The sequence below is a fragment of the Mus pahari genome, chromosome 2 (assembly GCF_900095145.1).
Source record: "Mus pahari chromosome 2, PAHARI_EIJ_v1.1, whole genome shotgun sequence".
Lineage (NCBI taxonomy): Eukaryota > Metazoa > Chordata > Mammalia > Rodentia > Muridae > Mus > Mus pahari.
This window is the reverse complement of record NC_034591.1, coordinates 43976040-43999268: the sequence shown is the minus strand read 5'-3', so window position 1 is coordinate 43999268 and position 23229 is coordinate 43976040. Positions and strand designations below refer to the sequence as shown.

Below are 23229 nucleotides of genomic sequence, written 5' to 3'. Positions count from 1 at the left end.
ATGGGGGGAATTCAAGAAGAGGGTGGGGTGACACTGGGTTGCCTAAATGGAAATATCTAGAAATAGACCATCATCGTTATTCAGGACTGGTAAGATAAGAGGATGCTCAGGAAGACAGGGAAGGGGATCCAATCAGAATTAGGGTATCTTGTAGGCCAGGGTATCTATATTCCAGTGCTAGTAAAAAGAGAAATGGGTACCAACCACATAGCAATCTGGTGAGGCTAAACTATGTTAACTGTTAGGGAGAGCAAAGTAGGTCCATTATCTGGTTTAGTAGTTGGAGGACATGAGAGTTAGATTAGGTTCCCCTGTAGTGAAGAAAGATTGGTAAACAGACAGGTGTTTGGATTGAGACACAGGCTGAGTGACTTTCTGGGAAAATTGTCAATTAGTAGTTGACAATTAAAAGGGTGGAGTCATGAGAGTGAGTTGTAAAAAGGACCAAGATTGGACCCGCTTAGTCTTTGTTTCTTACTTGACTCTATCATCTCCCTTTACATGCACTTCCCTCATTGTGATACCAACCACCACAGGATGCTCATGAGACCTGAGAAGACCACCCAGTCTTGGGTATTTGCATACAATAGTGGGAAACAGAACAACACACAGGCTGTAGGCCAGTTTGAGAAGTACAAAAGAAGGTCTGGGATGAAACTGTGATTCTAAATTTTATTTTTCAAGCTTAAGTCTATTAAGGCAAGTTTGAGAAAAATAAAGCAATGTACCAAATAGATCAGAAACCTTATTGAAAAGCCAAAGAAATTAAAAGAATAGTAATATTGTAAGAAACAATATGGAGAAGTAATAATATGGAAGGGGATTGTTTTGTACTATTGTACCAATAACAATACTGTACAAATTATAATAAATAATAAATATAAGATACAAAATTAGTATAACCACCATTTTGGAAAATATAAGTAGCTAAAAAATAAAAGAAAATTTACATGGTCTCTTCCACCAAGAAATGTTGCTACTTATTTTCTGTTCTTGGATTGAAAATCTTTTTCCTATATCCATATGGAGCTGAGGTATAAAGATGTTTGCAACCATACAATATTGAAAAATTAAGAAGGGTTAGAAAGCTAATATATTCCTTAGCAAGGAAAATGTGATCCACTTAAAATGAATTTAACAATAGTTATACATATGTTAGTATGAATGCACTCGCAGTGTGAAATACTGAGTGAAAAAAGTCACAAAAGGCCACCCAAGTAAAGCACTTTCATTGTAAAAGTGCGTGCTTGAGGAGGTAGCTCAGAGGGTGAAATGCTCACCGCACCAACACAAATCTCTGAGTTTGGAACTCTGGCAATCATGTAAAAGCAGGGGTGGTGGTAAGTACCTGCAACTCCCGTGCTGGGAGGTGGAAAGAGGAGGATGTCAGGGATCACTAGCCAGACACTGAGCCCCAGGTTCACTAAGCGCCTGCCAAAAATAGGGAAGAGGAGTGGTTGAGAAAGACATTCCAACTTGAACTTTTGACTTCCACACATGACTGCACAGGCGAGTGCACGTCTACACAAATCTGCACAGAGGCAGACACCACACACAAAGAAGACAAAAAAACCTGGTTATTAAAATACTAATGGTCTCTCTATAAAAGGAATCACAAAACACAGACAGGAGACAAACCAGAAGCTGGAAAGATCCAGATCTCGCGACTGAGTACAGGGAAAGACCACAAGGAAGAGACTCTGAGGAACGTTTCACAGAAACATATTCTATCTTAAAAAATAAATAAAGTAAATGGGACTGAATATCTATATTTGTTCAATATGGCAAAGTAAACAACTATTTCTGTTATGTAATTTTTCTAACTACCCTAACTATTTCAGAATTCCAAAGGCTATTTTAAAACAATTTGCTCCAAAGCTTTAACACCTGAGTATGTTTAATGTAAAAGAAAAGTGTCTTCCCATAACTTTTCCATCACCTTTAGAGAGAGAGAGAACCTTCCCGGAGCAGGAAAAGGGAGAGAGAGTCGAGAGTGGGCCAGCGAGGTCCAGGGGCTCACAGGCAGGCATCTTAGATTAAGGGACAGGGCATCTCCTTCATTTTGATCTAATGGAACATCTGATGACCGTATGCTGAGCAGGCTCCTCTGCTCAAATGAGTGTCTTGTTTCCTGGAACAAATGATGTAACCCAAAAGTGGGACATCTAGAGGCTTTTGAACATCCAGTTGGCATTGTTGGTCCTCATGGGGTTCATGAGTCTTTTCTGTCTTCCAGTTTCTTCCTCCCCTTCCTCTTTTCATGTCTCTACTTTCTTTCTGCTCACTTCACCTATGGCATTTTGAAAAACATATCATGGATTTTTAAAAGCATTTTGTAAAGACTGTGGCAGTCATAATTTCAAATATGTCTTCCCTTCTTGCACTTTCTTTGTTTTTTTTCTTATTTTATTTCATTTTATATTTCATTAGATATTTTCTTTACTTACATTTCAAATGCAATCCGGAAAGTCCCCTATACCCTCCCCCCGCCCTGCTCCCCTACCCACCCACTCCCACTTCTTGGCCCTGGCACTCCCCTGTACTGGGGCATATAAAGTTTGCAAGATCAAGGGGCCTCTCTTCCTAATGATGGCCAACTAGGCCAGCTTCTGCTACATATGCAGCTAGAGACACGAGCTCTGGGGGTAATGTTTAGTTCATATTGTTGTTCAACCTATAGGGCTGCAGACCCCTTCAGTTCCTTGGGAGCTTTCTCTAGCTTCTCTATTGGGGTCCCTGTGTTCCATCCTAAAGATGACTGTGAGCATCCACTTCTGTGTTTGCCAGGCACTGGCATAGCCTCATACAAGACAGCTATATCAGGGTCCCTTCAGCAAAATCTTGCTGGCATATGCAATAGTGTCTGGGTTTGGTGGCTGATGATGGGATGGGTCCCCGGGTGAGGTAGTCTCTGGATAGTCCATCCTTTCGTCTTAGTTCTAACCTTTGTCTCTGTAACTCCTTTCATGGGTCTTTTGTTCCCTATTCTAAGGAGAAATGAAGTATCCACACATTGGTCTTCCTTCTTGATTTTCCTGCGTTTTACAAATTGTGTCTTGGGTGTTCTAAGTTTCTGGGCTAATATCCACTTATCAGTGAGTGCATATCTAGTGAATTCTTTTGACTGAGTCACCCATCCCCTTGCCCAAGAATTTCATAAATTCATTGTTTTTAATAGCTGAGTAGTACTCCATTGTGTAAATGTACCATATTTTCTGCATCCATTCCTCTGTTGAGGGACATCTGGGTTCTTTCCAGCTTCTGGCTATTATAAATAAGACTGCTATGAACATAGTGGAGCATGTATTGTTATTACCAGTTGGAAGATCTTCTGGGTATATGCCCCTTCCTGCACTTTCTGTCACAATATATAAACAAGATAAAAATAGCTATTAGTCTGGTTTCCGTCTCTCAGTTCCCAGATTTATAATAGTAAAGGACTTTTCTAACTCAGTAACAAAATTTGGATTAAAATGTATGCTTGTCTTGGTTGCAGGTTATTATAACAACATCACAAGCATTGCAAACTTTTACTAGCCCTTGGAGGGTAGGCGGGCTTGAGATGGGGAAGAGCAATTCCCTCACTCTATTTTGACAAGGGTGACTGTTTCCTCCCTTCCTAGAGTTTCCTTCAGGCAAACCATATTTTAGTTTACAGAGACAATAGAAGCATGGTGCAATTATGATCCCATGAATTACTCATATGGAAAAAGTTATGTTCAAATGTCATTGTAGGAAACTCCAGGGATGGTATATAATTTTGAACTGCACATAGCAGAATGTCAGACTTTCCAGATAGCTTACAGATCCAGGGATTTCACCTGACAGAAGGATATTTTCTAAAAGCAAGACTCTGGACCAAGAGGTATAAATGAGAAGAAAAGACTGAGTGATCATATATCCCATAGCTTGTTGATCTTTAAAGAGAAATCACTTGGTTACCTTGAAAATGCTGGTCTTGTTTCTGTATATGCAGGATCTGGCATCTTACATTTCTTGCAAGTTCCCAGATGATCCCAGTGTTGCTGAGATTATATGGGATATACGCAGAGATAGGGATACAAGTAAGAAAGTCAGAACAAGTAGGGGATGGTTAGGTTCTAAACATTCCACTCAAATGCTAATTAATGACACAAAGGGAAGAGAAGGAGGAGGGAGGAGCTTTGCAGAACTAGAAGGCAACTATTACTTTCTAAGATATAAGTTCTAAGAATCTGGAGAATTGTTGCCATGTACAATATAATACTAATGTTGCCTAGCCTATCATTTGTTAAATTAAAGACAAAAAACCCATCACTATATTTTAGTATAAAATCTACTGATTCATAAGTCTCCAGTCAAATTTATACATATGCATGAATGCAAACATACGTAGAGAAATGCAAGCCTTGTCATTCAAAGAAATTGAATTTTCATATTAGACTTTCAGGTACTTCCAACCATTTGGTAAGGTAAATGGCCCAGAATCTGCGCGGACTGTGAAGAGGCCCTTCAGGGGATCCTGAAGCTGTGTCCAGGGTAGACACCTGGACAGATGTTGTGAATTAGAGTGTGATGCAAAATGAGAAGCAAGGGTCAGACCCAAACCTCAAAATAGTGTGAACAGGAGACTTGTTTGTCTTGACACAGTCTCTTGCTATGTAGATCTTGCTACACTTGTACATGCTTCATAGACCAGGATAGTTTCAATCTCATGGCATCCCTCCTCCTGCCTCAGTCCCTCAAATGCTGAGACTAAGGGTGTGTGCCACCATGTCTCGCTCAAAAGTGTTTTTAAGAGTGGAGAATTGATGTCTAAAAGTATTTGGATCAGTCTGATGATACAGTGAAGGTGGGTAAATACAGGATGAAAATTCTCAATGTTCACAAATATAAAAATTAAGCAACAGGAAGGTGCTGATTCAGGTCAGAGGGGGTACAATATGAAAATCTTCCAGGAAAGGCAGTCATCTAGCAATTGGGACTTCTGTGACCAAAGCTGCCTCTTCTGAGAAGATTAGAGCTGTTGGGGTCAAGTTCTAGCTTATGGTAGAAGTTAGAGGCGGCAACCAGAACTCATCAGCCTCATTTGACTTTCCTCTTATTTTGTTGATGCAGACCATCACATGTGGGTGCTCCAAAGTGTTTCCTGGGTGGACAGGCCTTTCTTTAATCCAGCTTTATGGAAGAAATGATAAAATCAACTGCATTCTCAGAAAATGATTTAATCTTGGAACAAGCTTCCCTCTAAAGGACTTGGATGGAGGCAGAGGGACAGATTTGAGACCTAATGTAAGAACAGTAAATAGGATCAGGAGATGGGTTGGTTAGAACTAGGGAATATGATAGTCAAGGGGCCCATGTGGTCTTTGAAACCTATATTCTTCCAGGTATGGCAGAAAACGGAAAGCTGTAAGGAAAAGTTTTAGGGCCATCCATGAGTTATCATTAAAAGAAAATACACAGCCTTTCCTCTGCACTGGCATTTTAAATTAAACCCGTGCCCGCAGATTCTCTCCAGAGCTCTTTAGAAGGATTCAGTCAAGGTTCTGCTTTATTTTGCTTTTTTATTGTTTGTCAAGACTACAGAGACAGACTCTGTAAAAACTGTCAACATCAAAATACCTTTATTCTTTTTCCTTTAAAAAGATAACACAATGAAGATATGGCAGGGTCTGGGCTTATTAAGAAGCTCTTAGATTCTCTGAAAGAGCAAGGGTGCTGGGGAGCAAAAGCCCAGCCCAGAGGATTCAGCTGGCTGCTGGTGAATCATAGGGAAGAAAGCTGGATATTGTACAGGCCTAAAGAAAAAGACCTCATCAAAGCCCTAGCCGCAGTCTCGGGAAATTTCCAAATGCAATCCAGAATCCTCAGACAGCAAGGAGTGCGAGAGAGAGAATCAACTATGAGGTGGATGACAAGAGTTATTGATTGTTTGGCACACTTCAGGTGATTACATAGCAAATTATACAAGTCACAGATGGTTATAAATTTAACCACTTCCTTTCAGTGCCTGAAAACTGTAGAAAGCTACAGTTTTAGACTAAGCAAAGCATCAGATTTCACTAGCATTAACATTCCCTGGGAGTCTCCCTGTGTTGTCCGCTGTAGCTCAGCTGCCACCCTCAGGTATGCAAGCTGGACGCTGCTTCATCCCCAAGTTCATGGGCTTAGAAGCTGGATTCAGGCTCATCTGAGCCATCCATCTTCTCACTGTGCTTGCTCTGATTTCTCACTTTGGTTAAAAATATGGATGGAGGTCCCACCCATACAGGCACAATTAAAAGATGAAAGGAGCCGGGTAGTGCTAGTGCACGCTTTCAATCCCAGCACTTGGGAGGCAGAGGCAGGCAGATTTCTGAGTTCGAGGCCAGCCTGGTCTACAAAGTGAGTTCCAGGACAGCCAGGGCTATACAGAGAAACCCTGTCTCGAGGGAAAAAAAAATGAAAGGAATAGAATCAAAAGAGAGGTCCATCATGAAGAAATGTCTACAGCCTGCCTATTTCTCCATTCCAGCAACATTCAGTCCATTTGAGACACTAAATGAGATAAATGAGAGTGTAGATAGACATCCATAGACACTAATTTTAGCACCGAAAATTGACATAAGACAATCTGTTTGGAAGGAAATATGAAAAGGAAATGGGAAAATTTCCAGGTTTTCATTTCCACCTTTATTAACTTCCAAGCCCCTAAAAATAACTAATAGGTGGTAACTTAATGACACAGAAACTTCCACAGCTCCTTCTCACTAAGCACCATCCAGAAAAAGTAGTCATGATTTGAATGTTGATTTCAGGTGATCATTTTTTTTTTTTTCACCATATGTCTTGTCTTGGTTCTTTGCAGGAAGCACAATGTGCCTACATCCTCTTTGTAATTGCCATATTTTGGATCACAGAAGCCTTGCCCCTGTCGATCACAGCTCTACTGCCAGGGTTAATGTTCCCCATGTTTGGGATCATGCGTTCTTCACAAGTAAGTTCTTCAAATGCTGTTAAATTTTCATTACTTACTTATGTGGTGACATCATTTGAGAAAAGTTGTCCTTAAAGGGAGCCATGATCCTGACGTAAGGTTTCTTTGTAAGTGCTCTAAACTTCTGAGTATTCCTTCTCGGAGAGTCTGCATGTCTGTCCATCTTGAATGAGCAAACAGGTCATAGCTTCTTGAGTCTTGTTTGTCTATAGAAGAAATGTGACCATCTTCTCTTGCTGACATTTATAGCTGGCACCTTTCTCCCAACTAAAGGGGCCATTCATTCACATCCTAAGATCATGCACATTTCCCTAATCCCACAGAATTCAAACTGACAGTATTGGGGGGAAAAAAAAAGAAATACAATTTATGCTTTTTATGAGGAAAAAGCTCCCCGTTTTTCTTTCCAGCAAGCTGGTATTTTAAAAGATAAAGCCAATTTAGCTTTCCTGTGCATTTCTATTTTGTTCTTGCTGAGAGGAGTTTATTCATGCTGAGATCTGGGGTTTTTTGTTTGTTAGTCTTGTTTACCTTTATGCAGTCTGAGGATACCCATCAAAAGACACTAAATTCAGTTTCCCCTTAAATACATGAAACACCCTGAAACAGAACACTTATGTCTATTCTGTCTCCAGGTAGTGAATAAATAACTGCCTAAAGTGTTTATGACTTTAGAGTAGCAACATTCTTATGAAAGCCCTCAAGTTCATACTGTCAATCAGTGCAATCTGACTTTCTGCCTTCTGCTTGAGTCTAGTGCCATTATCTGGATGCTGACACATCTTGCATGTGGATGGCGATTTTTCTTTCTAACTAGTCTTGGTTAAGCTCTTCCTACCAGAGGAGTTGTTCCTACTTCATTTGCACATAGTTTGCGCCCAATTAGGAGTCAAAATTATTTTTGTACTTAGGATTCTGTCTGTTCCTCTTTCCATACCGTGTTTGATCTTCCTCCCCACTTTTCTTTCTTTCTTTCTTTCTTTCTTTCTTTCTTTCTTTCTTTCTTTCTTTCTTTCTTTCTTTCTTTCTTTCTTTCTTTTTTTTTTCTAACTATGGTTGTTTTGGAGAAGAGCATGGCAAGGGTTATCCTTCTATTGCTTTTCTCTCTAGGCTGAGGTTCAGCTTCTGAGGAATCTGGAGCCCCAAATTCTAAGTTTCTTAGGTAGTCTCACATGTGGAGGGGTGAAGAAGACCAATCAGAGGCAGCAAATATGTTGCCGGAGCTTACAGTACTTTACCACTGTGGCTGGCAGTACACGTTCAGAAATCCTTTATTTTCAAAGGTGACACCATCACTAGCCCTTGGGTCTTAGAGGTGGAAAAGAATTCTTCAGAGACAATTCTCTCCTAGGGTAGGCATCTCTTCCATTTTATGTCCCACAAATGACCTCATTCCATGTCATGTTTTTCTGGTGGTAGGTTGTCAGTAAATCATAAGAATGGCAATTTTAACTTTCAAGAAGTTCCGCTTCATTTAGACTAAGTCTGACTTTAAATTACATTGACCCATGCAATTTTTGCTTCACATCTGTTCTGCAAATAAACATCATAAATGCATGTAGCATTTCTTGGAAATTAAATATTAATGTAATCCATAGCTCCAGTCCATATGATTTCTAGATCTTAACTCCTCTCTTCAAACCTACCATCTTCAACTCTATCACCACCAACAACCATCCCATCTTATTATCTCATTCCAGAACTAACACTAGTTACTTTGCTTGTTGACAATACTTAAAATTAAGCAGGTTAACGAATTAACTATGTTTCCTGCTGCTGCGATAAAGTATCCTGACAAGAGCAAATTCAGGCAGGAATGATTAACTTTGGCTCACAGTTTGGTTGTACTTACTATCCATTATTCTGGGGAAACAGTAGTAACAGAAATTTAAGGCATCTGGCAACTTTATATCCACAGCCAGAAAGCAAAGAACAAGGAATGCTCCTGTTCAGCTCAATTGCTTCCTCTTTTTATTCAGTCCATGAAAAGAATCCATTGAACAGTGTTACCCACACAGGACAAATTTTCCCACCTCAGCTGACTCAGCCTAGACACCTCCCCCCACCCCCACCCCCGCCCAGGTATGACCAGAAACCAACCTAATCTAGAAAATCCTTTATTGGCATCTTCTCAGGCTCACATTCCAGATGGTTCTGGATGTCATCAAGAAATCAAGGGTGTGCAATCAAATAAAACACATAAAACAGTGTTCAAACGATGGTACAACACTCATGAGTTTTTTATATCAACAGTTTTGAGAGTGTTGCATCATTGACAAACATCATATCAACAGTTCTGAATATCAAATCTGTCACTGAGTAGGTGAGTCTCTTGGTCCAAGTGGAGAGCCCAAAGCATGTCTTTCTTTGGACACAATATTTATAATTTTATTCACGTACTTTAAATCCAATGCTGACTATCTAAACCTTGTTATGCACATTGCTATAATTGAAAAAAAATACCAACAACTATTGAATTTTTATACTGTTGAGTTAAATTTAAACTGCTAAGTAGTGAGTATGATCAATTTGCTCTTCTATAACAGATATTAGTATCACTATAGTTGAAAATACATTTATAAGTAAAACACATGAGAAAAATCTATGCATATATTGATGTTATGTAACACATTTACTCAGTCATTCAATAAATATTTATGTGGTAAGTCCTGCCAGACACTTGGAAAATAGCAATACATAAAACTTGGGGATTTTTTTATGAATAAAAATAGACAAATTTCCTATTTATTTTAGAATAATGGAGAGAGTAAACAATATATCTGATAAATAGATGAGTTACATCTTTTGTTTAAAATGTAATGGCTGGGTCCTGAAAGATGGCTTAGTGTTTAATCTACTCGCGATGCAAATATAAGGACAAGATGGTAAATCCTCACAAAAAGCCACACAAAAAGCCAGGCGTACCACCCGAGACCTGTAATGTCAGCTCCAGGGAGGAGAAGACGGAATCTGCATGGTGGAAAACCAATCTGCACAATTGCTGAGCCACAGATTCAGTGGGAAAACCTGTCTTCAGAAAATAAGGTGGAGAATGATTGGTAAAGATATGGGATGTCCACTTCTGGCCTCCACATACACATACCAGGCATAGGCATCTGCACACATACACACACACACACACACACACACACACACACACGCACACACACGGGCACATACACGGGCACACACATGCATAGATTATATACTCCCCCACCTCAATTAAATATATTTGATGATATGGAAAAATGCAAAAAGTTAGTGAAGATCAGAAGGGGTAACAATCTAGATAGAGTTATTTCTCTAATAAAAAAAATGTTTTAATCAGGATAAAACAACCTATTTACCTGAAGAAAGAGTTGCTGGAGATAAAGATTTTAGTTATTTAAGTACTGGAGAATGTCCATTAATGGAGAAAACCCTCATACAGAAGCCTCAAGGCAGGTCAGTGCCTATGGTATGACGATAGCCAAAGGATTAAGTGGCAAATCTACTAAAGAGGGTGTCAGGGAGGGGCCGCGATAAGATTTGGGCTGGCCATGGCCAACAAGTCCATGATAAACTTTTATCAATAAGGAAGTAGAAACTTAATGGAGAATATTGAGCAGACTTTGATTTTCAAGGAATAATTAGAGCTACTGTATTGAGAAAGTAAGCAAAAAGAAGATGGGCAAGCCATTGCAAGCTAGGTGGAGACCAGAGTAGGGCTGTGACACATATATCGACTATGTTGTTAATAACGTTGGAAAGAAAAGCCAGCTAACTCACTTCCTTTACTTACTAGATACAGCATACAATTGAAAGAAGAGATTCAAGGATGCCTCCTAGATGTTTGTCCTGTCAGGTAGAGAAATGGAGTTGCATCCGATGAAATTGGAATGATTGTAGAAGGAGCTGCCTGGCTGTGGAGAAGGGTGGAAGCATGGGGTTTAGTGCTTGATGTGTACATTTGAGATGCTTATTGGGTACCTAAGTGAAGATGTTGAGTACGGGGTACAAGTATGGATATAGCTTACTGAACATTCAGAGTTCATGAGAGATGGGATAATCTGGAGTTACTAGACCTGGCAGTCATCAGCGTTTAAGAAAGTAAGTGAAGACGTAAAATTGAAGTGGAGGTGGGGGAGCTCAGTGGTTAAGAGTACCAGCTGCTCTTCCAGAGGGCCCAGGCTCAATTCCCAGTCCCCGAATAGCAGTCACTGCTGTCTGTATCTCCCGTTTCAGGGCTTATGACCTCCGTACACAGATATTCATTCCGGCAAAACCTCAATGAAAATTTTAAAAAAGGAAAGAAAAGAGGAAAGAAGGAAGAAAGAAAGAAAGAAAGAAAGAAAGAAAGAAAGAAAGAAAGAAAGAAAGAAAGAAAGAGAAGGAAGGAAGGAAGGAAGGAAGGAAGGAAGGAAGGAAGAAAGAAAGAAAGAAAGAAAGAAAGAAAGAAAGAAAGAAAGAAAGAAAGAAAGAAANAAGGAAGGAAGGAAGGAAGGAAGAAAGAAAGAAAGAAAGAAAGAAAGAAAGAAAGAAAGAAAGAAAGAAAGAAAGAAAGAAGAAACAAAAGGAAGAAGGAAAATCAAAACAGATTGTTGTATATTACAACCTTCAGAGAATGGCAACACTGGCTATGGTAGCTTAGACCTGTTATGTAAGTAAGCTGGAGGCAATTTTGAGGCCACCCTGAGCCTTGTAAATACAAGGTCATTTGAAGATGAATAGAGAAAGCCAGTCTCAAATAATGCAAATAATAATGCAAATGACAACAACAACAACAACAACAACAACAACAGCAGCAAAACCAGAAACTGTTTAATGAGAAGAGAAAGTATTAGGCAAGGTGACCAGAAGAAAAGGTTACTGAGAGAAAAGGAAAACCAGAAAGGTGTGAAAGCCTTAGATCCAAATGAAGCAAATGCTTTAAGGATGAAGCAATTACTGGGCTGTCAAGTTTGTTATTAAGTCAGTTAAAATGCAGACCAGAAATTTAATCATTGCATAACAAAACAACGTAAATAAATATTCTAAAATGAGGTATATAATCATATTAATTTTAACCAACAAAGCATATTTTAAAGAGACACTTTTATTTAGCTCTCAGACAATGTACAGTACTACTTTTCATGACTTTTTATTGATTTGGGCAAAGGTTGTTCAGCTGATAAATTATATAACTAGGCAGGAACCCAGGTGTTTTGATTGAAAAATTCCATATTTTTTTTTAGATGAAATCCCATTTGGGGGCAGGAATGTAACTATCTTGATCTTGTAAACGGACTTTAAACCTCATGAATTTTACTTGACATATCCATTTTTCTCTCAAAATAGTTATATTTATCAGTGTTATTTCGAAATCACAAGTACTTCTTTTTTTCCTTCCTTCCATTATTTACTTATTTTACAACCTCTTGGCCTCAAGCTCTCTATGCAGCAAAGAATGACCTGAACCTTCTTCTTATCCCCCTGCTTCTACCTTCCAAGTGTATGTCTGAGAGTATAAGCATGTACCAGGCTGTGGTTTATTTGGTGCTGATACTAAAACCTAGGGATCTGTGCATGCTAGGCAAGCACTCTACCACCTGAGCCACATCCCTCGTCCCCAAGAGAATTTTCTGTGACTGTCTCCTGGGTGTTAGGCTATACACAATGTTCTTCCTCAAGTATATCTGATCCTTATGAAAAGTTAGATAGCATCTGCAATGGCAAACAGAGAACATGAACCTTCTTCATTAAGTTTAATCTCAAATTTGTTTACAAAGTAGACCATATTTGCTGGCAAAGGATTGATAATCTAAGAACCGAAGGCCAATCCATCTTGGTACCTAATTTTCAAAGTGAAGATTTATTGCAATACAACCTTGCCATTTATTTTATATTGCCTCTGGCTCTTGCATGCCACTGACAAAGTTGAATAGTTGTTACAGAGATCATGTACATAAAAACAAAACAAAACAAAAAACAACAAAATAATAACAACAATATACCTAGAACATTTACACATTTACTCTCTATTCTTTTAAAAGTATGATAATCCCTCAATGAATCAAATAGGTTACAAGAACATCTTGCTGGACATGGTGGTGCATACTTTAAATCCTAGCACTCCATAGGCAGAGATAGGTATATCTCTGTGTGTTAGAGGCTAGACTGGTCTACACAGTGAGTGTCAGAATAGCCAGAGCTACCTAAAGACCCTTCTCAACATCTGCCCCTACTATGCCCATAAAAGAACATAGTTCTGAACATATTCTTGTACGTAGTCACTTACTAATGCAGTTGTTTACCTTCATTTTCTGGGGATACATCCCAAGACAACCAGAGATTTCCCTAAAACTGTTGATAGTGCCAAACCTCATGTGAACTATTAATGTTTTCTGTGTGTTCTTCAGTGCTTGCACATAGTTTCAGAGTTAAAAAAAAAAAACTGTTCTATACATTTGCCCTGCTATCTTCTTTTGCTTGATATCCATTAGTAAGTAAAATAAGTATTGCTTAACATAAGTACTTTGATACCAGAGTTATAGTCTGATAAACAAGGCTGCTAATGACTAACTTTCAGGAAGTTTATACATCATGGTTACACTAGAGAAAAGGTTGATTGATATTCTGGTATAGACAAAGATAGCATGAGATTTTATTATGTAACTTTAAGCAGAGTTATAATTTTAAATGTATCAACTATTCATTCAGGTGCCTAAAACAAAATAACAAAATTAACTGAAGCTGGGAACTTACAAACAATTGAAATGTAATTACTCATGCTTCTGGATGCTGTAAGTTACAAGTTCAAAGCCCAGTAAAGGAGCTGTAGAGGTTTCAGCAGCAAAGAGCACTTGTTCTTGTAAAGGATCTATGGTTCCACAAACTGGCATTGAACCACTCACAATTGCCTATAAATTCATCTCTAGTGGATACAGCACCCTCTTTTTACTTCCATATGTACTCAGACACATGTAAGCATGTGTGTATGCACACAAACACTCACTGACACACACACAAATAAAATAAAATAAAATTTTAAAATAGCAATAGATTTGGTGTATGTTAAGGGTTAACTTTCTGCTTTGTAGATGCTGACTTTGTGTTTCACTCATGATGAAGGACAAGAGAATGTCTTCTACAATCTTTTGTAAGAAAGTAGAGCCAATGTTATGTTCATTCAATGCTCCCATACATAGATTTAGGGAAACAACAACATCACACCATAGCAGTCAATGAGTTATTTCCATAAGTAAAACACACAAAAAGAGCAACTTTCAAAATTCGAGTATTATGTCTTTTTTTTTATTAGATATTTTCTTCATTTACATTTAAAATGCTATCTCCTTTCCTAGTTTCCTCTCCAAAAGTCCCCTATACCCTCCCTCTGCTCTGATCCCCAGCCCATCCCTCCTGCTTCCTGGCCCTGACATTCCCCTGTACTGGGGCATATAATCTTCACAAGACCAAGGGCCTCTCCTCCCACTGATGGTCGACTAGGCCATCCTCTGCTACATATACAGCTAAAGACAAAAGCTCAGGGGGTACTGGTTAGTTCATATTGTTTTTCCTCCTATAGGGTTGCAGACTCCTTCAGCTCCTTGGGTACTTTCTCTAGTTCCTCCATTGGGGGCCCTGTGTTCCATCCAATAGATGACTGTGAGCATCCACTTCTGTATTTGCCAGGCACTGGCATAGTCTCACAAGAAAAAGCTATATCAGTGTCCTGTTAGCAAAATCTTGTTGGCCTATGCAATAGTGTCTGCGTTTGGTGATTTTTTTATGGGATGAATCCCAGGGTGGATCAGTATTAGTTCTTACAGACCAACTTCCCACACTTCCTAGGAAAAAGTGGTTGCTTACTCTTAAACTTAACTATGCCTTAAAGAAGTATCTCCTGTGTGTTCATCATACTGCATTGCCTTCTCTGATAGTTTACTTCTTTTCATTTAATAACTTCCAAGATTCTTGAACCTAGGGACTTAGTAATTAAATTCTTATTAAACGCAAGCTGTATGTGCTATGTATGTGATAAGTTCATAATTATTTGATCAATATAATTCATTCTATCTTCAAAGTTATTTAGTCTAATGAAGTGAAAAAGTCAACACAATATACATGGTTTTGTCATAATACTACCATGTAGTCCAGATTAGGGTCCTAGCAAAGAAATCTTGGGAAAACTCACGTCTGTTTTAACCTATGAAGGAAGATGAGAAGTTTGTAGAAAATGCTAAAAGCTGATTACAGCTTAAATTGAAACCAACTGTTTAATTATTTTTCTGTTTGGAGAATACATACACAGAAAACAATTGGGTGAAATCAGGTGGTAAAAAGATTGAGCTGGAGAGATGCAGTGAGCCTGAATTTAAATGGGTTATGTTTGACAAATGGAGAATACAGGATTAGTTCTCAGGTACCACAGAATTACCTGAAAGGGGATAAAACGGTTGATGGTGTGACTAGATTCACACTTCATAAAAGTGACTAACAGTGGTATAGGATCAGTTAGAAAACAGTGGTGGGACCTTAATGGTGGGATCATGTGTGAATAGAGAAGATTCAGTGCATTTAAAATACAGAGACAGTAAAAGGAACAGTGCACACATATTGGAAATGAAAAGGGAATTTCAGATAACTCTGAAATTTCACTTAGTCCACAGACTAGATGGAGTTTTATTCTTCATGAAACAGAGAACAGGAGGAAGAAAATATTTGAAGGATATTTGAGTTGAGACGGCGTCTGTTATTTTGAATCACTAAGACTTAGATGTTTGTGGGAAATGGAAATGTCTGTTGGGTTCACATTCTGGAACTTGGACTTCTCTGTCAGAATACAAAGAGTGTTGAAGTCACCACTCATTCTGCAAGTGTGTAGTTGATCTCTGCTGTGTTAGTATGCATGTTAGTCACACAGAGATAGGAATTAAGTCTGTAGGATTTACCAGCAAATGTATTAAACAAGAGGGGCACACAGGAAACCTTCTAAAGTATACACAATTGTGAGAACAGATTAGAAATATTTCAAAGTAGGCCAAGAAAAACTTCTCAAAGAACAAGGAACAAACTACTGACAGAAAAAAGTGTTTACAGGAATAGACACACAGGAAAATCAATACACTTAAGCAGTTATAGCAAGTAATGGCACAGAGTTGGGTGGCTGGAAGGGTTAGGATTGAAGACAGACATTTGGAAGGCAGGAGCTCAGAAATCATAGTGTTCTTTGCTTACTCTTTAATTTATTCAGTTTTATTTACAGAGTTCCTAGTTTGTGTCAAGAATTCTGATGATTTAAAAACATCAGTTTCTGAAGCCACAGGATAGGTGTCAGGCATAAGACTGGGGGGCATAGAGTTATGTAAGCAGTTGCAAGATATGGTGACAAAAAAAANAAAAAAAAAAAAAAAGAAGCAGGGCAGGTCAGAAGGGCAACAAGACCCACTTAGAAAATTATTCCAGATGTTTCATCATTGAAGAAATTCATAGAGGAAGGGGGAGAAGAAACAATCAGACATCCCTTTGGTCTCAGATGAGAGCCTCTGCAGCTACTCAAATGGTTGTCATTTCTTTTTGTTGTGAAACATTTAATTCTTCTCATTCTGAAAAAGATGTAATGGAGGGCAGGCATGGTGTAAGGTTTTGGCAGGCTGTTTTGGCCGGCCGGTCCAGGTGGTAGGAATAAAGACAAGTGCTAGTTACCACGACTGACTATAGCAAGCACTCTGAACAAGTGAATCATCATTCCAGCCTCTAAAGCAGAATTTTTGCTGTGAGTTTCAAGCAATAATAGAATCTTTGAGGTTTGATCTCTTCCAAGACGATAAAAACAAACAAATCCTGGTCTAGTCTCGCCCTTCTTGCTCAAGATCTACATCAAAACCCCAGTCTCATTCGTTTTCCAAGTCTCGATGCTGATGCTGATCTGTCTCTCATTCAAGGAAGCACAGGCTGAGTTCTAGCTCTCATTCCAGATCATATGCGGCAGCTCATAACAGAGAAAGGAATCATCTCCGAGTATACTAGAATCGAGATTTCCAGGTCACAACAGAGGCTACAGGAGGCCTGTGGGCGAGACCGAGGCTTTTAACCGTGGGGCCAGTACAACCAAGGTGGCTATGGAAACTACTGTCCCAGTTGGCAGAATTACTAACATACAGCCCTCATCGGAACTGTTCTCGATCCAGATACCCAAAGAGAAGCGACCCTTCACCACGGTTCAGGAACCGTTCTAGAAACCCTCACTCATCCTCTGATATGTCAAGACGCTCTCATTCCCCCAGGCATCCTCAGACCACAGCAGAGTTGAGTTGTCTAAGCACAAGTCTACAAAAGAGAAAATGTCCTCTTCCAAGGATAGCTGGCCACTTCAGGTAGCTGGTGATAGCCAGGGATATGAGGATATGAGATATTTTCTGGAGGCACTTCTCAAAATATAAAAGGGTCTAAGAGCTCAAGGCCATGGCTAGATGCCACCACCTATGGTACTGGTTCTGCGTCACGAGCCTCAGATTCTGATCTGAGTCCCTGGGCCAGAAGCCCTGTTCTTAAAATCCCCCTCCAGTCTATGGTAGTTAGGCAAAGGTCACCACGTCTTAGCCCCCTGACAAACCCTAGTCCTCCACTTTCTAATATATCCAGGTGAGTTTATCTATGTCAGGGGGTGCTGGATATCAGTCTGAAGCACACTAAGGTCAGTTTACCATGGCTCCGGGGCTTTGAGTCCATCCAAAAAGAGCCCTGTGGGTAAGAGTCCACCAGCCACTGGCTCTGCATGTGGTATCTCTCAGATCGAGGAGAGCCCTGCTTCGGGAGGAGCAGCATACACACACACACACACACACACACACACACACACACACACACACACACACACACACACACACACACAAACCGTATCTGGAAGAGCAGAAGGCAGAGACTAGGAAGGAAAAACAAAACAAAACAAAGCAAAACAAAACAAAAGACAGAATCAAATACTGATGAAGAGAAGCTGCGGGAGAAAGGGGCTTCTCTGATGCTAACGTAAAAATTGAAATCTAATTCATTTGCTTCCAAAATGGACACCTTAGAAGCCCTTCCGAGGCAGCCAGTCGCCCAAAAGGTATAAGCTCCAGTATGATTTTGAGAAAAAGACGGCTAACTTCCAGGAGGAGATGGATGAGCAAGATAAGGACAAAAATAAGGGTAGGGAAGAACCCGAGTTTGATGGAGAGCTCAAATTAATGCCTAAAGTCAGCCAGTACAAGCAAAAACCAGGAAGAAGTCAGGCAAGAGGGAGAGCCTGCGCGCAGGGAAGGAAAAGCCGTGGGAAGCAGAGGAGCTGGAGGAGGAACCTTTCACAGAGAGATCCTGAAATGAGGTGTGTGGAGCATTCAAGAGGAGCAAAAGTGAGCACAGGGACTTTTTGCCAGAAAAGGATTTCCGGGTGACTGCATACAAGGAGGTCCAGGAGAAAAGTTCACCACTTCCCCCAGGAAAGACCTCTAAAAGCCATGACAAGACGGGAAACAAAGGAGACATTTCCTCAGGGAAGTCTTCCTTTTCCATTACTCTAGAGACCCAGGCCAATGTCAGGATGGATGACTTTGATGAGGACCTTGTATGACGCAGTGGCTTATTTGGCTCAGGAATGGATGCTTTGCCGGGATCTAACCCGTAGTAACAAAAGGAATAGGAGTATCGTTCCATTTTCCAGCACATACAGTCAGTTCAGTTTCAGCATAGCCCCTCAGAATTGTTAGCCCAGCATATAATGACCATTGTTAAAGAGCATCACTTTGGACCTATGGACGGGCATTGCATAAGGGCTTTACGACCTATCTAAAGAGAAGAAACGAACACGAAGCAGCTAAAACTTAGAAAAGCCCAGAGGCACACAGGATAGACATCCCCCCCCCCCAGTATATTCAGAAAACATGGTCTGATTTTGCTCAGCATAGCTTTGTGCTTTGATTTTATCAAGCATTTCCTAATATCAGTTCTAAATACCAGTAGCTTGAGATGCTTTCTCTAACAAATTATGAGTAAATTTATTAAAATTAAAGACATTCTGAAAATAGGAAAAGCGCTAGACCACTTCTTTTGGAAAATATAAGATAAATTATCATTTAAAGGTTTTTGAAGGCGAGTGGGAGAAAAATCCGGAGTTTTAAGAGTTGAGATTCTAACTCAACTGAACACACAATTTTAACAGAATCGGGAGATTTTTATTAAACATGTTGAGTAATGCTTTGGAATTACTCTGGCAAATAGTTGCTCAAAGTGACTGGACTCTCTGTTCCTCTCTGAGTGATGATAGGTAAAAGTGGTTTAAAATGTCAGTCTTTAGGTAAAGACACTTGTTTTATAATAAACTACTTTGAAGATGAAATCATTCAAATATGCAGGAGGACTATGGTTATCAGAAAACCGATAAAGTTGTGAATTCAGGTTGGTGAGGATGAAGATTTGAAAACGTGGGGACTATTGTGGAATTCCCTGACATTTCAGTACTCCACTAAAGACATTTTTTAACAGTAATATCGGTTTATATATGGAGAAATTAAAGTATAGCATCACTTGTACGACGTGACTCATTTTTAAAAAATTTAGTGCTTTTTGTATGTATATTTTCCTGTATTCTTTAAAATAGTGTTTCTGAGTGAAACTATATACAGTGTGTATTCAAACACATTTACATGTCCTCTGACACAATAGAAAATTGCGCAGTTGAAGGTCACAGTTAAGAGAAGTAGCCTAAGAGTGTCTGCTGTACATCATTCCTGGACCAAGACACATAATCGTGGGTTTCACTGCAATTTCAGGTGGCTTCTGCCTACTTCAAAGACTTTCACCTTCTGCTAATTGGAGTCATCTGTTTAGCAACATCAATAGAAAAATGGAATTTGCACAGGAGGATCGCTCTGAGGATGGTGATGATGGTGGGGGTGAATCCAGCCTGGTGAGTATTATGTATGTATACAGCACCTACATTATATCCTAAGCATATGGTTGTGTGCCCAGCAAAATTTAAGTAAGTAATGCAGGAACTGCCTTGGGCAGCAGGATAACCATGAAGGTGATGTGAAGAGTGCTTGAGGGGTAGGATGAAAACAGCAACCAGTTTCCTTTTAGTGCAGGTCAGATTTCAGGGAGATTGGAAGAGATGCACACAACACTCTCAGCTTTAACACACCATTGGAGTCAAAGATGAGAGGCGCCTTGAACCCCAGCACAGGAGATTGATACACTTCAGAGTAGATTTCAATCCCATCTTGTTTATTTGGCTGATTACACATTCAAAACTCATTCAAGAGAAACCTTTATCAGTAGGGAGGATGTTAAGAACCAAAGACAAAGACATTACTGACAGAATACAAATCTGTGCAGGAAAATTTCAAGGTGAACACATTTTTCTTTTCAAATCAAGTGTTGCAAAGTGAAACAATCAATTGAGAATTTTCTTCTGTATGCGAAATTACTCATTTGACTGATTCCCCTTCACTGAAATGAATGTTTTTCATTCCATTGAATTAATTGGTTATTTGGGTTCTACTCCACCTCTTGTTATGAACACGAACATCAGCTAAGGAACATTTCCAGTGTCACAATAATTTGCATAATGCTTTAAAGCCTTAGGTGATTTTTCTCCTTCTTATCATCCTTTGGAAAATATGGAAAAAGTTGACTTCTGTTGCATAATTTCTTCAAGGGCATAGGAGACTCTGTGTTTACCACTGTAGAGCAAATTTCTTTGCTAAAATACTAATACTACCCATGTATGTTTATGCATAATTCTCTGTATATATGGCACATACTAGACAAACATGACAAAATATATTACTTAGGATTTTATCTTATAAATATAATTCTCTAAAATATATTTATTATGTAAATACAGTGGAATAGTACCTTTTCCTCTTGGGTACCATAGAAATCTTTTCCTTGGTCATTGTTCCAGGAGAGAAGACACTGCAGTGTGCAGTTAGGCAGGACTCCTGTTCATCACACCATTATTTGCCTCTTTGGTTTAAGGCATTTCTATCAGCAGAAGCTTCACATAATGCTAATGTTTTTAACATGGAAAAAATTATACATTCCATAGATACTATAAGTTAGTATAGTTTTAGTTTTTAATCATAGTATAGTTATAGTTTTTATTTTTTAAATTAAGAGTGAGTTCTGTTTAAGCATATTTCTAAGATGTTTTATGTTGTTTCACACGTAAAAAAAATCATCATATTCAAGTTGGAAACACAGTAAAGAATTGTTTATAGAGAGCTAATTTTTTTAAAAGGGTGATTATATAATTAGCACTTCATAGAAATATCTCCTTCTGAATGATTTTTGGCATCTCCTATCAGATCAGCCTCCCACCCCTGCTCAAATATCATGCTGAAGTTTTATAGAAATGGTTTAAGTCCCAAAGTCTTAGATGTGTTATTTTAAGGATGAATTACTCTATGTATAAGAAAAGACAAATAATAAATCTAATTCTTGACAACAGGAAGGAATGCTAGGTTCAGGAGATCATAACTAATAGAATCTATAGAAAGTTTTCAAGCTTCATTTTAGCAAGTGATTGTAGCCATTTTCTCCACCCACTATATATTGAACCAGAAGAATGAATGAGTGAAAGGAAGATTTATAAATAGGAATCTTGTTCCTACTTCTTTTTGCTGCACATGCTAACAAACAGAAAAATGGTCCAAAGGTGAAACAAAAGAAAGAGATTCTCTTTGGTTGAAGGCACTTTCCTCTTCCTTGGGTCTAGAGACAAGTAGCTTATTCATTAAAACAACCATACTCAAGTATTAGGGTAACACTCAAGCTGTTTTGCTACATACCAATTATACCAATTTGCAGTTAGCTGTACATTTATGTTAGTATCTGATATTTGAAAAGAATGTTCTCTTTGTACCCTTAAGGGGCATGTATCTTAATAATTTCCTACCTGTCTGTGTAAATACACTTGGAGTCCCCCATCAGGGCAGAAACTTGACCTTCTGTGTTCTGAAGCACATTATTTCCAACTTGCAAACACTTTTGAAATAGTTGACTGTAGAGAACTACATGAGCTGGACAGCACAGCTCCGCACTAAAGACCCTCTCATTTCAGGCTGACGTTGGGGTTCATGAGCAGCACTGCCTTCTTATCTATGTGGCTTAGCAACACCTCTACTGCTGCCATGGTGATGCCCATCGTGGAGGCTGTGGCGCAGCAGATCATCAGTGCTGAAGCAGAGGCCGAGGCCACTCAGATGACTTATTTCAATGAATCTGCCGCCCATGGACTGGACATTGATGGTATCATGTATTGATATGGCCACAGTGGGGTCTAGTCATTTGGGCAGTAGGCATAAATTCAATGATGCTGGGACATATTTTGAATTAAAAATGCATAAATGCATGAGATACATTTAGTCTCACTATTTTTGTAGTCTCCAGTACCTATCCAAATGAATTCTACAAATATCTTACATTAAATTAACTGTTGAATATATTCTCTGTCATAAAAAGGAAGAATGCCTTTGTACCCTCTAGCCAGTCCAAAGGAATGCTTTTATGTCCTTACCCATAGACATCCAGGTTATTCCTCTTTCTCATGAATGGTTTTCCTGCACACACTATAGAAATTTAATTCCTACATCCTATTGGGGTACAACACAACATTAAATTCCACCATTGGTATTTCTTGCTCTGATAAACTGCTCAGATACAATGAAAGATGTTGCAGGATATTTGTGCCTATAAAAGAAAGAAACTATATTAATATAAGGTGAACTTGTTTATTTTTAAATTTCAAATAATGCTTCTACCTTCTAATGCATACATACACATATGTAAACACACATACACATCATGTGTGCATATATGCAGACCCATTGATAGCTCTCTATTTAAATGGACTTTCTTTCATTTAATATCTTACAGAAACTGCTATTGGACAAGAAACAAATGAGAAAAAAGAGAAGACAAAGCCAGCTCCAGGGTAAAGACTATTGATATTTAATAAAGATTTTCCAAATTACATTGTGATGAAATTACAAACTGGGTCAATTTATGTTTCAGAAGCAGTAATGACAAAGGGAAAGTGTCAAGAAAGATGGAGACAGAAAAGGTACATTACATTTGATTCTTCCTGAATACTTGTACATGAATTATAGTCACACTCTAACTGGATACATGCCTATTTTAAAATGTGTTACTTTCTCATATAAAATTAATTTGTATAAAAAGCCCAAGTGTGGTACAATGGTTTGATAAGACATTCTCAATAGACATCCAGATAAACATTATTTTAGACTTCGTAAACTCACATCATT

At 38.9% G+C, this 23229-nt stretch overlaps 1 protein-coding gene and 1 pseudogene across 1 annotated transcript in view; both read left to right on the top strand.

The window, feature by feature from the left end:
* The window catches only part of Slc13a1 (solute carrier family 13 member 1), a 78722-nt gene that overhangs the window by 9717 nt on the left and 45776 nt on the right, over nucleotides 1–23229 (top strand). The window contains exons 2-6 of the mRNA XM_021190847.1: nucleotides 6830–6958; nucleotides 19729–19865; nucleotides 22023–22210; nucleotides 22838–22895; nucleotides 22976–23024. Of these exons, the coding sequence (XP_021046506.1) occupies nucleotides 6830–6958; nucleotides 19729–19865; nucleotides 22023–22210; nucleotides 22838–22895; nucleotides 22976–23024 (561 nt within the window). The remainder of the gene's footprint in view (nucleotides 1–6829; nucleotides 6959–19728; nucleotides 19866–22022; nucleotides 22211–22837; nucleotides 22896–22975; nucleotides 23025–23229) is intronic.
* On the top strand, nucleotides 13520–18877 carry LOC110316050 (annotated as a pseudogene).